We start from the raw sequence: 12,801 nt of genomic DNA on the forward strand, positions 1-12,801 counted from the left end.
AAGTTTCCCTGCTCTCCTTTATCCTAAGCTGCTATTCATTATACAGTAATTACTTTGGGACTGTGACCAACAATAGCAAGGGTGTGAAACTATGCAAATAAAATCTACCTTTTCTCTCCATTTACTTTTCACTGAGAATTTTCATCTCTATTTTTGGCATAGAGTAAAGCTCTATTACTCTTAAAACTTATACTCTAGAACTTGAAGCTTTTATTCTTATAAAAGTAGTTCAGTTTTCCAGGAGTCTTTGAAAGGGTACTCTTCAGGATTTTTTCCTAAGAAGCAGCAGCAGTTACCAGAGTTCCGTTTACTTCCTCATGATGTTTCTCTTAGCTAAAACCGCAGTAAGTCATCTTCAAGTTCGAAGCATTAAGCAAATAATGGTAAGATAAAACCACCAGAAATGTTTACCTGATTTCCATGACAAATATGGTAATGCTGTCTTAGCTATTGGGGCTACTTTCTGTGTTGCTATGTGGGCTTACACAACAACACAAATTGGGCTAGAATGGAACTTGTCCCCTGTTGGCAGAGTCACCCCAAAGGAATGGAGAGATCAATAATCAAAACAACTAGTGGTATAATATTGAATTGTTTCAAAACCAACTTATAATTGATGTCGAGGAAAAGCACTATGTACTCATTAAAATAAGACATTATGGAAGAAATAAAATACATTTGAAACCCTTAAAAAAAGTTCAAAACCATGTGCAAGTTATTAAGCAGACTTTCTCCTATGTAAATGGGAGCTCTGGTGGTGTGTCTGTAGGGAGTGCTGTGAAGCAAAGGCTGCACTGCTCTGGTGGTTCGAATCCACCTGTGCTTCTGACGTAGAAAGATGGACACACTTCTGAGCAATTTCCATCTTGGACATTTGCAGGGTCAGCTATGATTTGGTTCTGGATTAACAGTTTTAAGTTTTTGAGCCTCATATACACTGAAAACAAAGTGAAGTCTAGTCAAGATGCCACTGTTTGTTTACTACTGTCTTGTTCCTAAATCAAAGTAAGACGGACTTATGTCTTACATTTGTACAGCAGCTAGTTTGTATTACTCGCCAAGCAACTGTCAACTGTTCTTGGAGAAGAGTATGCATATGTGTATGCACGCATATAGCACAGCTCTGGTAGCACAGTGGTTAAGCTCTTGGCTAACAAAGAAGGTCAGTGCTCTGAACTGGCCACTCTGTGGAAGAACGATGTGGCAAAGCCTGCTTCTGTAAAAACGAGGCTGGGAAATCCTATAGGACAGTTCTAGGAAGTTGCAACAAGGAGGAATCAACAGTGGCAAATGGGTCTGGTTTAGCTTTTAGGGATACACATGCTCATTATTCACACCTGACATTCACTCTGACTCACACAAAAAGAACATGTAACAAAGATGAAGAAACACTTTCTGTCATCTTTATCAAGAAATCTGGAGCACTTTCATATTGCCTTCCAAATGTTATGAGAAACATTTTATCATCATTAAAAACTGAATGACCACAAGGCAGGTGACATACCATAAGTATTGAAGGTCAATTTAAGTTCACTGTGAAACGTATTATGTTAATATAAGCTTTTTATATGCCTGTGTTAGAAAAGAAGTCCCACTGCAAGCACTTTAAATGCAGTGTTTTGTAGATGGAGTAAACTGTCAAGATTTTCTAACACCTTTTCCAAAGTAAAGAGAGAATATCCAGTTACATTCAATATTTATGAGGGTACTTTATAGGAAGAAAAATTTTAGTTGCTTAATGCTTAGAAGAACAGTAAGAAATAATAAAACTATGGAATAATTCTGTTTTATCACAGGAACACTGAGACTCAAAAAGTATAAATAAAATCACAGTTCAATTTAAATTTGGCATACTAATGAGGTAATTTTTTAAAAAAATCTTTTTTTAAATTTTATACTAGTTTATTTGTAAACTTTGAATATATTGGTTTCTAATGAGGTAATTCATTAAGGAACTTCCTAAAAAACTCAAATTTCTAGAACATTCCAGAAAAAGGATCTTTTTGTTCCTAAGCACAGCACATGTTTAGCACCCTCTTCAACATTAAAAGCTTTAGTTGTTACAATACAGGCTCAAGTATTTTTTAGAAACATCTGCCAACACACATTAAGACACTGAATGAATGAAATTCCCTCACTTAGAACTGTTTCAAGGAAAAGAAAACAGTTCTTTACAGTTGCAGAACTAAATCAGACTGAATACATCTAACTGGAGACTTTGCCCTTCAGACGTGCTGCTGGATTCAAACCACCAGAGATGCAGCCTCTGGGTGGGGAGCACGGCTCCCTACGAGGTCACCAGAGCTCCCTTGTTCTTACTAGAGTATTTAAACACAACAGGGTTTATCCTCTGCAACTCTGTAACATGCAGCTTGTTTCAGCGTGCACACACAGTATTTCAAATCCTCAAGACGTACCTCCTCAGCGGCGGTTGTGTTTCTGATGGCTTGTAAGAGAAATGTGATCTTTGACTGACCTGGGATATTTTCATAGGTTTCCTATATGAAAAGAAAGAAAACAAACCCACATTAAGGATTAGAATATATCATAAGAAAACTTGGTGAGTAAACCAAGTAAAAAGAAATGAGAATGGGTAGGATTTAAGCATGTAAAGACATTCACTGTGCATTTGGTGCTAACAAATTCTCCTGTGATAGAAGATCAAAGAAGTAACGAGAGAGAGAATTGTCCAAGGAGTTGGGGTGTCAAAGTTTTTCCTACCAATAGCTCTGAAATAGATTTGTATTAAAACCATTACTAGATATCATATATAAAAAATATCTGATCAGGAGAAAATTTAGCAGAAAACTTACTGAAAGATTTTCAGATTCAAGACATTTCTTTCCACTACTGTTACTTATCATCAAGCTGATTCCAAATAAAGAAGAACGAGAGCAAACTGGTTAGTAATAAGAATAGGGCTTTGAACAAACAGACCCAAGTCTGTAAAATGTGAGTATAGAAGAGATAACCAGCATGGGAAAAATTATGGGTCAAGGCTTCAGAAAGAGAGCCTTAGAAGAGTCATAGTGAGTCCTTTCAGGATCCTAATGGGAGGGGCCGGACTACTGCACAGGCTGTGGAGAGAAAAGCAGAAGGCAATGTGCATGGGGCCATTCCTGAGGGGGGCACTGCAGCTAAAGAGCTGTTACTTCAGCCCATGGCACGATGCTCTCATTTTCTAGGAGGGAGATAGATTCTAGCTGGCTATTGACTGGTTACTGTTCGAGTACACATTTTATCAATTCGGACCCATCCTGGTTTCACTTCATCAGTTATGACTGACTTTGGAAACACTGGTTCAAAAGGTCATGAATAAAGAGTTAAGTAGAAGAAGCGCAGGATCATTGGTATATGTGAACAGTGGTAGTCTATTACAGCAGATAAAATATTATGTTCAACTGGAATTGTTTTGGTCTCTTAAACAGAACTCAACCTACTACCATCATGTCAGTTCTGACTCACTGTAACCCTCCGCTGAGTTTACAAAACTTTCCCCCCACCCCATGGATCTGAACCTTTTACCTTTCAGTTGCCAGCTCAACCTGTTACAAACTATGTAATATGTTGCTATTATGTGCCATCAAGTTGACTACAACTCAAGCCTTGCCTATCCTGAGCCAGTCTCACTACTCTGACACCTTTTACCCCCAGTTACAGTGTCAATCCATCTCATCCAGGGTCTTCCTCTCCTGTGCTGTTCCTCTACTCTTCCAAGCATGATGTCCTTTCTCCAAGGACTGGTCTCCCCGGGCAACATGCCCCAGGTATGTGAGACAGAGCTTCAAAGTCCTTATATCCAAGGAGCAATCTGGCTTTACCCTATCCAGAACAGACCTGTTCCTTTTCTTGGCAGCCCATGGTATGCTCAATGTTCCTCTCCAGCATCACAACTCAAAGGCATCAATTTTTCTTTTGTCATCCTTAGTGTCTAGCTGTTGATGTGCAGTAAGTAATTGTGAAGATCATGGCCTGGATCAGGCACACCTTAGTCTCCCTCTAAGAGCTTCTTATTGGGCCTCTTCATAAAGAATAGTCCACTATCTTCTATTACTGGTAATTTAGTAATTTTTTACCAGTGTAAATTCCAAGATCTTGTTTGCTGTTTGCAATCACACCTCCATAATCTCTACCTGGTTCTGCTGGACAGAAATGTTAAGGAACTAAAAATTAGCTACTTTAAATTTCTCTGCATGCTTCATGCCTAGTGAAATTACTGAACAATTATATTTATAGATCACTACATAATTCCATGGTTTTTACATCAGAGAGTTGGACAATGACTAGGGAGGATAGAAGGAGAATTGACGCCTTTGAGCTGTGGTGCTGGAGAAGAGTATTGAATGTACCATGGACTGCCAAGAAAACAAACAGATTCAACCTAGAGAGGGTTAAACCAGGCTACTCCTTGGAGCCAAGGATTCTGGGGCTTCGTCTGACATACTTTGGACATGCTGTAAGGAGAGACAGGTCCTTGGAGAGGGACATCATGCTTGGTAGGGTGCAGGGACAGCGCAGGAGGGGAAGACCCTCTATGAGGTGGATTGATTCAGTGACTGGGGTAATTGGAATGGGTGTGTCAGAGGCAATGTGACTGGCACAGGATAGAGCAGGGTTTAGGGCTGTTGTATACAGAGGGTCGCTATGAGACACAAACGACTCGACGGCACATAACAACAACAACATGATTCAAATATCTCAACCTGTAGAAAAGCAAAATTTTGGGAAATGGAACCAGTTGAGATCTTCCTACAGCAAACTCACGAAAAGTATTCCATACAGAGGAGGAATAATAGGTCTGCACTGTTACTCAGAAAGGAAAGCGTTCATTAAAAGACATTCAGAGATACGTACCTCTATTCTTTAAAGTTTACCAAAACAATACTAAAAAGAATATACACTAAAATAGAAGTCCTTGTACACATGCTGCTGCTGAGTACAGGTAGCTGCTTATCCAGTGAGCTGCTCAAGTTTTCAAAATACAGAAAAGGAGAGAAATACCAAAACAGGTATCAAATGACTCTGAAACTTACTCTTGAATGTTGATGGCTAAAGTGAAGAGAAAAAATGATGATGAGAAGAATCTGAATTCTCAAGGGTGGCTTCTAAGTCCTATAAAACCACATAGAAAGACCTAGAGTTATAAACTCTTAAAGACTGACGAGATTGTCGTATCATGCCTTACTTCAAAGAAGGGGTCCAATAGAATGTGGAATATTGAACAGTAGTCATGTTGTTGTTGTTATGTGCTGTCGAGTCGCCTGCGACTCATAGCGACCCTATGTACAACAGCCCTAAACTCCGCTCTGTCCTGTGCCAATTGCACTGTCTCTGACACTCCCATCCCAATTATCCCAGTCACTGAATCAATCCACCTCATAGAGGGCCTTCCTCTCCTGCGCTGTCCCTCCACCCTCCCAAGCACGATCTCCCTCTCTAAGGACCGGTAGTACTATAAATAGAATTATGCTGAAGATAATGAAAAAAAAAAAAAAAAAAAAAAAAAAAAAGAAAAACCAAACCACAAAACCAAACCAAACAAACCAAAAAAAAAAAAAAAAAAAAATTGCAATAATATGTAGAGGGGGAATGACCAGAAATTTAAGCCAGACTCAGAAGAGGAATTCATTCCATTAAACAACAAGGGACAGCACTGCTGTTGCCAAATGGATCTTAGCTGAAAGCAGGGAATATTAGAAAGATGTTTAGCTGTGACGACAACAGCCCATGCAAAGGTATTAAATTGTGCCAATTACAAAAAAAATAATAGGTATCCCTGGGAAGAATGGAAACAGCAAAACAGGTAACTGTGCTCATGCAGGACCTGAACATTGAACAAGAGGTGCTTATTTGAACAGAACAAGTTTACAATGTGATTTAAAATCAGAAGAGGTGTGTCAGTGTATCCTTTCATCATACTTATTTAAACTATAAAGTGTACTATGCGAAGAATTCATTTGGCATCAGGATTGAAGGCAAGCTCATTAATAACCTGAAACACTTATGCTTTATAGTAAACATCATAAAATTCTGAAGTCAAAGATTTCATTTTACTTAGATTCATGATCAGTGTCCGCGGGAGCAGCAACCAACATACTGTACTGAAGGCAAACCTGCTGCCAAAAACTTTTCCAAGTGTTTAAACGCAAAGATGTCACTTTGAGGACTGAGGTGTGCCTCGCCCAAGCCATCTGGATGTAAAATGTAAGGAATAAGAAGACTGAAGTAGAACTGATGACTCTGAGTTACGGTTATTAGGACTGTCAGAACAACATCCACATCTGCTGGAAGGACAAGGACAGCTCCAGAGAAGTGAGAGTGACGAGACTGTCCCGTGGGCTCTGCACATGTTATCAGGCGGGAACAGATCCTCATGAAGACAGCTACAAATGGACCCTTGATTTGTGCTCAGTGACCACCAGTGAGACTGGCAGTTCGAATTCACTTAACAATGTCATGGAAAAAATGCTGCGTGGTCTACTTCCCAACTCATGGCAACCGCAGGTTATCACAGAGCAGAACTGCTCCACTGATATAATCTTTATGGAAGCAGACCACTAGGCCTTTCTCTCACTGCACAGCTGTGTACCGTCACGTTAGAATCCATGCACACTGACCCTCCAGCAGGATTTCAGAGACCGTAAACTGCATGGGAGGTGAGAGCCCATCTTTCTCCCAGAGAGAAGTGGGAGTATTTGAACCATGTGCCTTAGGATTGGCAGTGCAGCTCCTGAGCACAAGGCCACCACAACTCCCTGCAGTACTGCTGGGTGGATTCAAATTGTCAGCTTTCTGGCTAGGAGTCAAGCACAAACCATCTGCATCATCAGGTACTTGTTCAAGAAGACTGTTGTTAGTCCTTAGAATCAATTAGAATAGCCCTGATAGTTCTTTTGTTCTCAAGGTAGAGGAGGCTGTGGTTCACAGAGTCAAACAAACCAAATCCTTCCCTGATTCTGGGGTTCTTTCTTTTGCTTCAGATGAACAGAGCCAATAGCTGTATCATAGTTTCCCATAAGCTCTTTAAAAAAATTTATTTAAATACAATTTTTATTTTTTACTGGTTTACTTACAAAGTTCATATACATTGTTTTTCCACACTGGATCTTTCCCATTTCCTTTGTTTATTCATCCCTCCACCCAACTGAAACATTCCTCTAGGTCGTATAGCCCTGGTGTACAAGTTGCCGTCCTGCGGTCACTTGTGGTTGCTGTGGGGCTGAACACTGTGACACGGATTTGTCAAATGCGTTAATGGTTGGCTACCAATGCGGACTGAGAGTGGGGAAGGAGGAGTGGCATCTGCTTCCATAATAGCTTGCCTCTGGAAAACCTATCAACTTGGAGAGAAGATCAAAGGCACCCAAGCATCAAGGACTCTCCTTCATAGGGTCGCTATGAGTCGCCTGCGACTCAATGGCACTTAACAACAACAACCCAATTGAATGGACTGAGAAATTGTGGTACATTCACAGGATGGAATTCTACACAGCATGCAGGAGCAATGACTCAAGGCGGCCTCATAAAGGCAGAAGTGAACTGCCAATAGGGTTTTCAAAGACTGAGCTTTAGGAAGCAGGTTATACATACAAGCTGTCTCCTGGTATACCTCTGGGTGGGTATGAACTATCAACCCTTTAGCTTTTGATAGAGAGCTTAATGGTTTTGACACCAAGAATCCTTCTAGAAGATTGCTGTTATGTTGTTGATTCTGATTCACAGCTACCCTTCAGCAAAGAATCTTTAGGGAAGAAGACGGATACATCTTTCCCCTGTGAAGCAGATGATGGCTTCAAACTACCAACCTTTTAATCACTGTGCCTTCAGCTCTCCTTTCTGGAAGACTGAAGCCAATGAAAACTTTATGGAGTCAGCATTTACTCAATGGCAATGGGTTTCTGATTGTCATTTCCAGCAAGAACCACAGATGTGACCAGCTATATTATGTTCTTTCTAGTTGTATGTGCCATAGAATCACCTGCAACTCATAGCAACTCTATGTACAATAGCTCTGAAGCCTGTCTTGTTCCATGCTAGTCTCACTGACTCCGACACACCTACCCCTATTTGCCCTCATTACTGTATCAACACATCTCAAAAGGGGTTTTCCTCTCCTGCACTGTTCCTCCACCCTTCTGAGCATGATGTCCTTCTCCAAGGATGTGGCCCTCGTGGCCATGTGCCCAAAGTATGTGAGAGGGAGCGTCAAAATCCTAGCCTCCAAGGAGAGACTTGGTTTCACCCTCTCCAAGTCAGAACAATTTGTTTTCTTGGTAGTCCATAGCATGTTCAAGACTCTTCTCTAGCACAACTCGAAGGCATTTATTCTTCTATCCTCCTCAGTCATTATCCAGTTCCCTGATGCATTAGGAAGTAATTGCAAAGTAGAGTCTTAAAAACATTGAACACAAATGTTAAAATTTATTCCATAATGACTCAGAAGTCAATGGAAGAACAGTATGTGGGACATCTGACTCTAGTGAGAGTTACCTGTTTAATATAGTCTACTGACATAAGATCCAGCTATAGTATCACATCCATTATTACACTAGAATAGTGGTCAAGGACAAGGTTTTGGCAAAAGATCACTGACTTAAAAATGTTTACCTTTTCTTAGTCCAAACAGACAGATTTCTAGAAGAGCAGCCATGGTAACTGCCTCATTTTTGTATCTGCAGTACCTATTCTCCATGCATGGTACCAGAAGATGTGGCAGTACAATCAAAATTTAAATTCCAGGTCATCCCACTGCCTACAATCACACAATGGAAAGCAGATTTCACCCTTGTTCCCCCAATTCCTTCTCCAAAGGAGATGTGATCGCACAGGGAATGAAATGGTGGGCTGATCATGGAAAGTTGGTGGTTCAGATTTACCAGCTGCTTCAAGGGAGAAAGATGATGCAGTCACAACCTGCTAAGAGCTACAGCCCTGGAAAGCCAATGGAAGGCTGTCAGAGGCAGCACCGACTTGGCAGCAGTGGGTTTTGAAAATGGCTCGATTCCCTCCCCAAGGAGCCCAGTGCAGCGGTAATGTTCTAGGTCGCAAGCTCAAACACCAGCAGTGTGAACTCCTCTGCAGCTCTGATTGCAGAAATACGGCAAGCTGCTTCCACGAAGATTACAGGCTCAGAAATCCTATAGGGCAGTTAAGCCTTGAGTAGGATAGTTTCGTGAACAATGGAATAAGCTGAAAACAATTTGCTACCAACCTTTTTTTATTCTCTGCATTAACACATAGCCTATAGTCCATATAAAAAAATGCAACACAGCCAACTTTTACCTATAAATACTCTGATTCCTCAACAATCAAATGTACTTTCAATAGTTAAACTCATTAATTAAGTTCTAGTTGACAATCAATGAACAAAGCCTGTTCTTTTTTTAAGAAATAATTAAGACCACATGCATGCACACCCTGGTGGCATATGAGTTAAGCACTGGGTATTAACCCAAAAATCAAGGGTTCAAATTCACCAGGAGTTTCTAGGGGGAAAGATTAACAACTTTGGAAATCTACATGGTCCCTATAATTTAGATTCAACACAGAAACAGTAGGAGTGAAGATTAATGAAATAGTTAACCTTAAACCACACTAGTATGTCTGTGATCAGTGCCATGGATACCCAACTTTGCACTCCTTGTCTATGAATAGCTGTCTACTGAGGTATGCTGTTGAACCAACTCCACTCACTGGGGTGCCGAGTGATTGAGCAGTGATACTCATACTCAAGAGAAGGGGCATTCAGAAGGAGCTCTGGTGGTTAGTCAGAATCTATCAGCCACTCTTTGGGCAGTCTCCGCTCATCAAGGTCTACAGCCTCAAAAACTTCCTGAGGGTCACTCTGAACAGGAGGGGACTTGACGGCCGGGCGTCTGAGTGGCATTTCATTTCCCTAAGTGTTAGCAATAACTTCTGTGAAGTAAACAGAGAAAAATGTTTGAAGAGTAACAGAAATAAAATGTGATGCCCAATACCATGGAAGAGGTTTTAACCTTTTTGAAGTTTTAAGCACTTTCAACTTCGACTGCGTGATGGTAAAATGGAAGCCTTGCTTTTGCTGTATGGGATCTCACATCCCAATACAAAAGTCAGTTTAGTCAACAGTTTGGTATTTACATGTCAACTAAGTATTTTAATTTTCATGGAATTATCAAAATAGTCACTCAACACATGCCAATTTCTTAGTTCAGAAAAATACTTCTTTTTTAGAAAAATATTTTATCTGCTTTATCAGACCGTAGAGCTCAATTTTAGTCTGATTACTTATAAAGGTATCTTTCACAAGATTAAAAGCTGTATGTTAATTTACCTTTATGTGCAGCCATTTCTTTTCACAAGTAATATCTTCCTTTCACAGAAAAAAAAAATTTATTTCCAGAAAAACTTAATGCAAACTATTCTAGTGGTATTCAATCTCAACTCAAACAGTAATGAATTACTAAAAATCAATAACCACCCCAAAACCTGATTACTGCCATAACTGAAGATCAATCATAGGAGTCTTATCTTTTATGGTGCCAGAGGGCCTTCCCCTGCATCTTTGATTTTTTTGGCTGAGAAAATCTATCAAGTGTACTTATTTTATATTTTAATATATTCTCAGAGTATGCAAAGAAAGTAAAAAATGTGCTATTAGTGTTTTCACTGGGAATAAAGAGGCTTAGAGAGTAACAGTACTTGTTTCCAATGGATCTGTATGAGAAAACAGTACTAACTAGCCCCCTCAGTGATGCAAATGATAACAGATTCACAACAGGCACCAACTGGAACTTCCTCTAAACCAGACACTGGTATTTAGTTCAATAGCAGTGATTCCCCACTAGGCTCCACAAGAGAGACTTGAGCAACTAGAGGAAGGAGGCAGAATTCAACTAGTTACTAATTATGATGCTGTTCTGATTTTTAACACATGGGAATGCCTATTCAAAGTTGGGATTAAGCATGCATTTTTGTAAAAAAAAAAAATAATCTCTAGAGTTAGCAGAAAGCACTACAGATGTCATAATCCCACTGGTAGGAGTACAGGTTGATGACATCAATAACTACGCACGCTACCTCAAGGATAGTCTCCTGATCAGAGACAAGTTCTTTTCTGAAATATATCTTTAAAGTGCAATTTATACATACATCAGTAGAGTTCAGTTTGTTTCTAAAGTCTTTTAGTCAAGTATCCTATATAAGATACCTTTTGATGCACAGCAACACTTTCAGATACAGAAGTCATTTATTTAACAGTAACTATACACTCATGTTTCCATGTGTTAAAAATGAATCTATTTGTTATTATGAACCCCTGCATATACCATGGAATGCTTAAGAAGATGGGGAGGGAGGGATGGACTCCTTCTTACTAAAAAGGAGATGACTGCCTGTGTCTTGCTTTGCTTTAATAAACAAACCTGGAAAAGCATACAGGTATGAACAGCACCAATAGCAAGACCCTGGAAACGCCAATATCCATTCAGAGGGAAAGGGTGAAATAAATGATACATCAGAGATGTGTGAGCATTATGTGGCAATAAATAAATTCAGTGAGAAGTTACAAAATATTATCTGTGTTATACATTAATCCATATAAAAATGGCTGTGTTGTAATTGTTAAAAAGTGTTCCATTACAAGATACATAAAAAGTAGTTACTTGCAGGGAATTAAAAAAAAAAAATTCTCGGATTAAAGGGACTTCAAAGTGCTCTTTCACCCAGAACGAATTTTCCAGTTATCTCACTTATAAAACCACACTAAATGTAACCGATACATCCTAAGCTTATTCAAAATAAGTATCAACACTGTGGTTTTAAAGACAACCATAAAGAAACCTCTTAAGGCTCCTAAGAGGTCTTGTCCCTCAATTTCATTAGCTAGTAAAGCAAAATTATTTTTTGCTTTCTAAAAATATCTGGCAGCACACCCTTCCCTGAACCTTAGAAAAATCTTTAACCACAAAGTTGCAAAGGAACTTGACACATGTTTGTAGGTAGGTTCCGCTAAAGTACTTAACAGAAAACTAGCCAGTTTCTACCTTCTTTTAACTATTACAGCGAAATCTAGGACTCAACAGTTGACTGTAACATGAAAGGAAGTGTCTTCTATTAGATTGAGTAGTGACTGAACCACAACTTGGGAAATGTACTTGAAGACACACGTGAAATGTGGTCTCTTTTTGTATTCTACAAGAACAGGCTGGATGGACGATGGGCCATTGGCTTGGTTTTAGGTTAAAGTATAATCAAAGCTGCTCATTTTAGAGGCCAAGAGCCAGAGATGGCTGGGAAATGAAGAGAGATTCCGGTCAGGATGAATGAACCTGAAGGCTTGGGAACAGGATCTTGGCCCAGTTAAACCCTCCAAAAAGTCCCCGTGCATCCTTTTTTTTTTTTTGGCTAATAAATGAGACCACAAATCTCTAGGGAATCAAAGCAAATCTGTCTGGAGGAAGAGCGGGGTGAAGGTGTAAGCTCCTTAGAAAGAACCCCAAAGGCAACTCCATCAAGTTGGGGGTGGGGAGTGGGGAGGGAAATCCGGCTCCTGATGTTGAGTTGGGAACTAGAAATGAGAACTAAACGGAAATGAGGGGAAGTCAGGCGACAAGGCACCCATGTGAAAGAGAAGGGCTGGGGAGAGGAGGAGCGGGGCGAGGAAGGACGGAGTGGGAGCAGCAGGGTGACGATCGAGCTGCAGGCAGGGGCCAGCAGGCAGAGCGCTGGGCCGGGGAGAGGCAGCGGCAGGGCGGGGACCGATCACCCGGGGAGAAAGCGGGCCCGGGGCGAGAAGGGGAGGCCCGGGACGAGGAGGGGCCC

General features: G+C 40.4%; 2 protein-coding genes and 1 pseudogene across 2 annotated transcripts in view; 1 reads left to right on the forward strand and 2 right to left on the reverse strand.

Annotated features, from left to right (window-relative positions):
- IPO5 (importin 5) overlaps window positions 1-2,492 on the reverse strand; it is a 31,549-nt gene extending 29,057 nt beyond the window's left edge. Inside the window, exon 1 of the mRNA XM_006879621.1 lies at window positions 2,418-2,492. The gene's annotated coding sequence lies outside the window, so the exon portion shown is untranslated. The remainder of the gene's footprint in view (window positions 1-2,417) is intronic.
- Window positions 312-563, forward strand: LOC102857570 (annotated as a pseudogene).
- Window positions 2,493-9,763: 7,271 nt separating the features above from the next.
- The window catches only part of LOC102861084 (atherin-like), a 4,395-nt gene continuing 1,357 nt past the window's right edge, over window positions 9,764-12,801 (reverse strand). The window contains exon 3 of the mRNA XM_006879622.1: window positions 9,764-9,895. Within this exon, the coding sequence (XP_006879684.1) occupies window positions 9,764-9,895 (132 nt within the window). The remainder of the gene's footprint in view (window positions 9,896-12,801) is intronic.

Source organism: Elephantulus edwardii, unplaced genomic scaffold, assembly GCF_000299155.1.
Source record: "Elephantulus edwardii isolate Elephantulus edwardi_28Jun2011 unplaced genomic scaffold, EleEdw1.0 scaffold00004, whole genome shotgun sequence".
Lineage (NCBI taxonomy): Eukaryota > Metazoa > Chordata > Mammalia > Macroscelidea > Macroscelididae > Elephantulus > Elephantulus edwardii.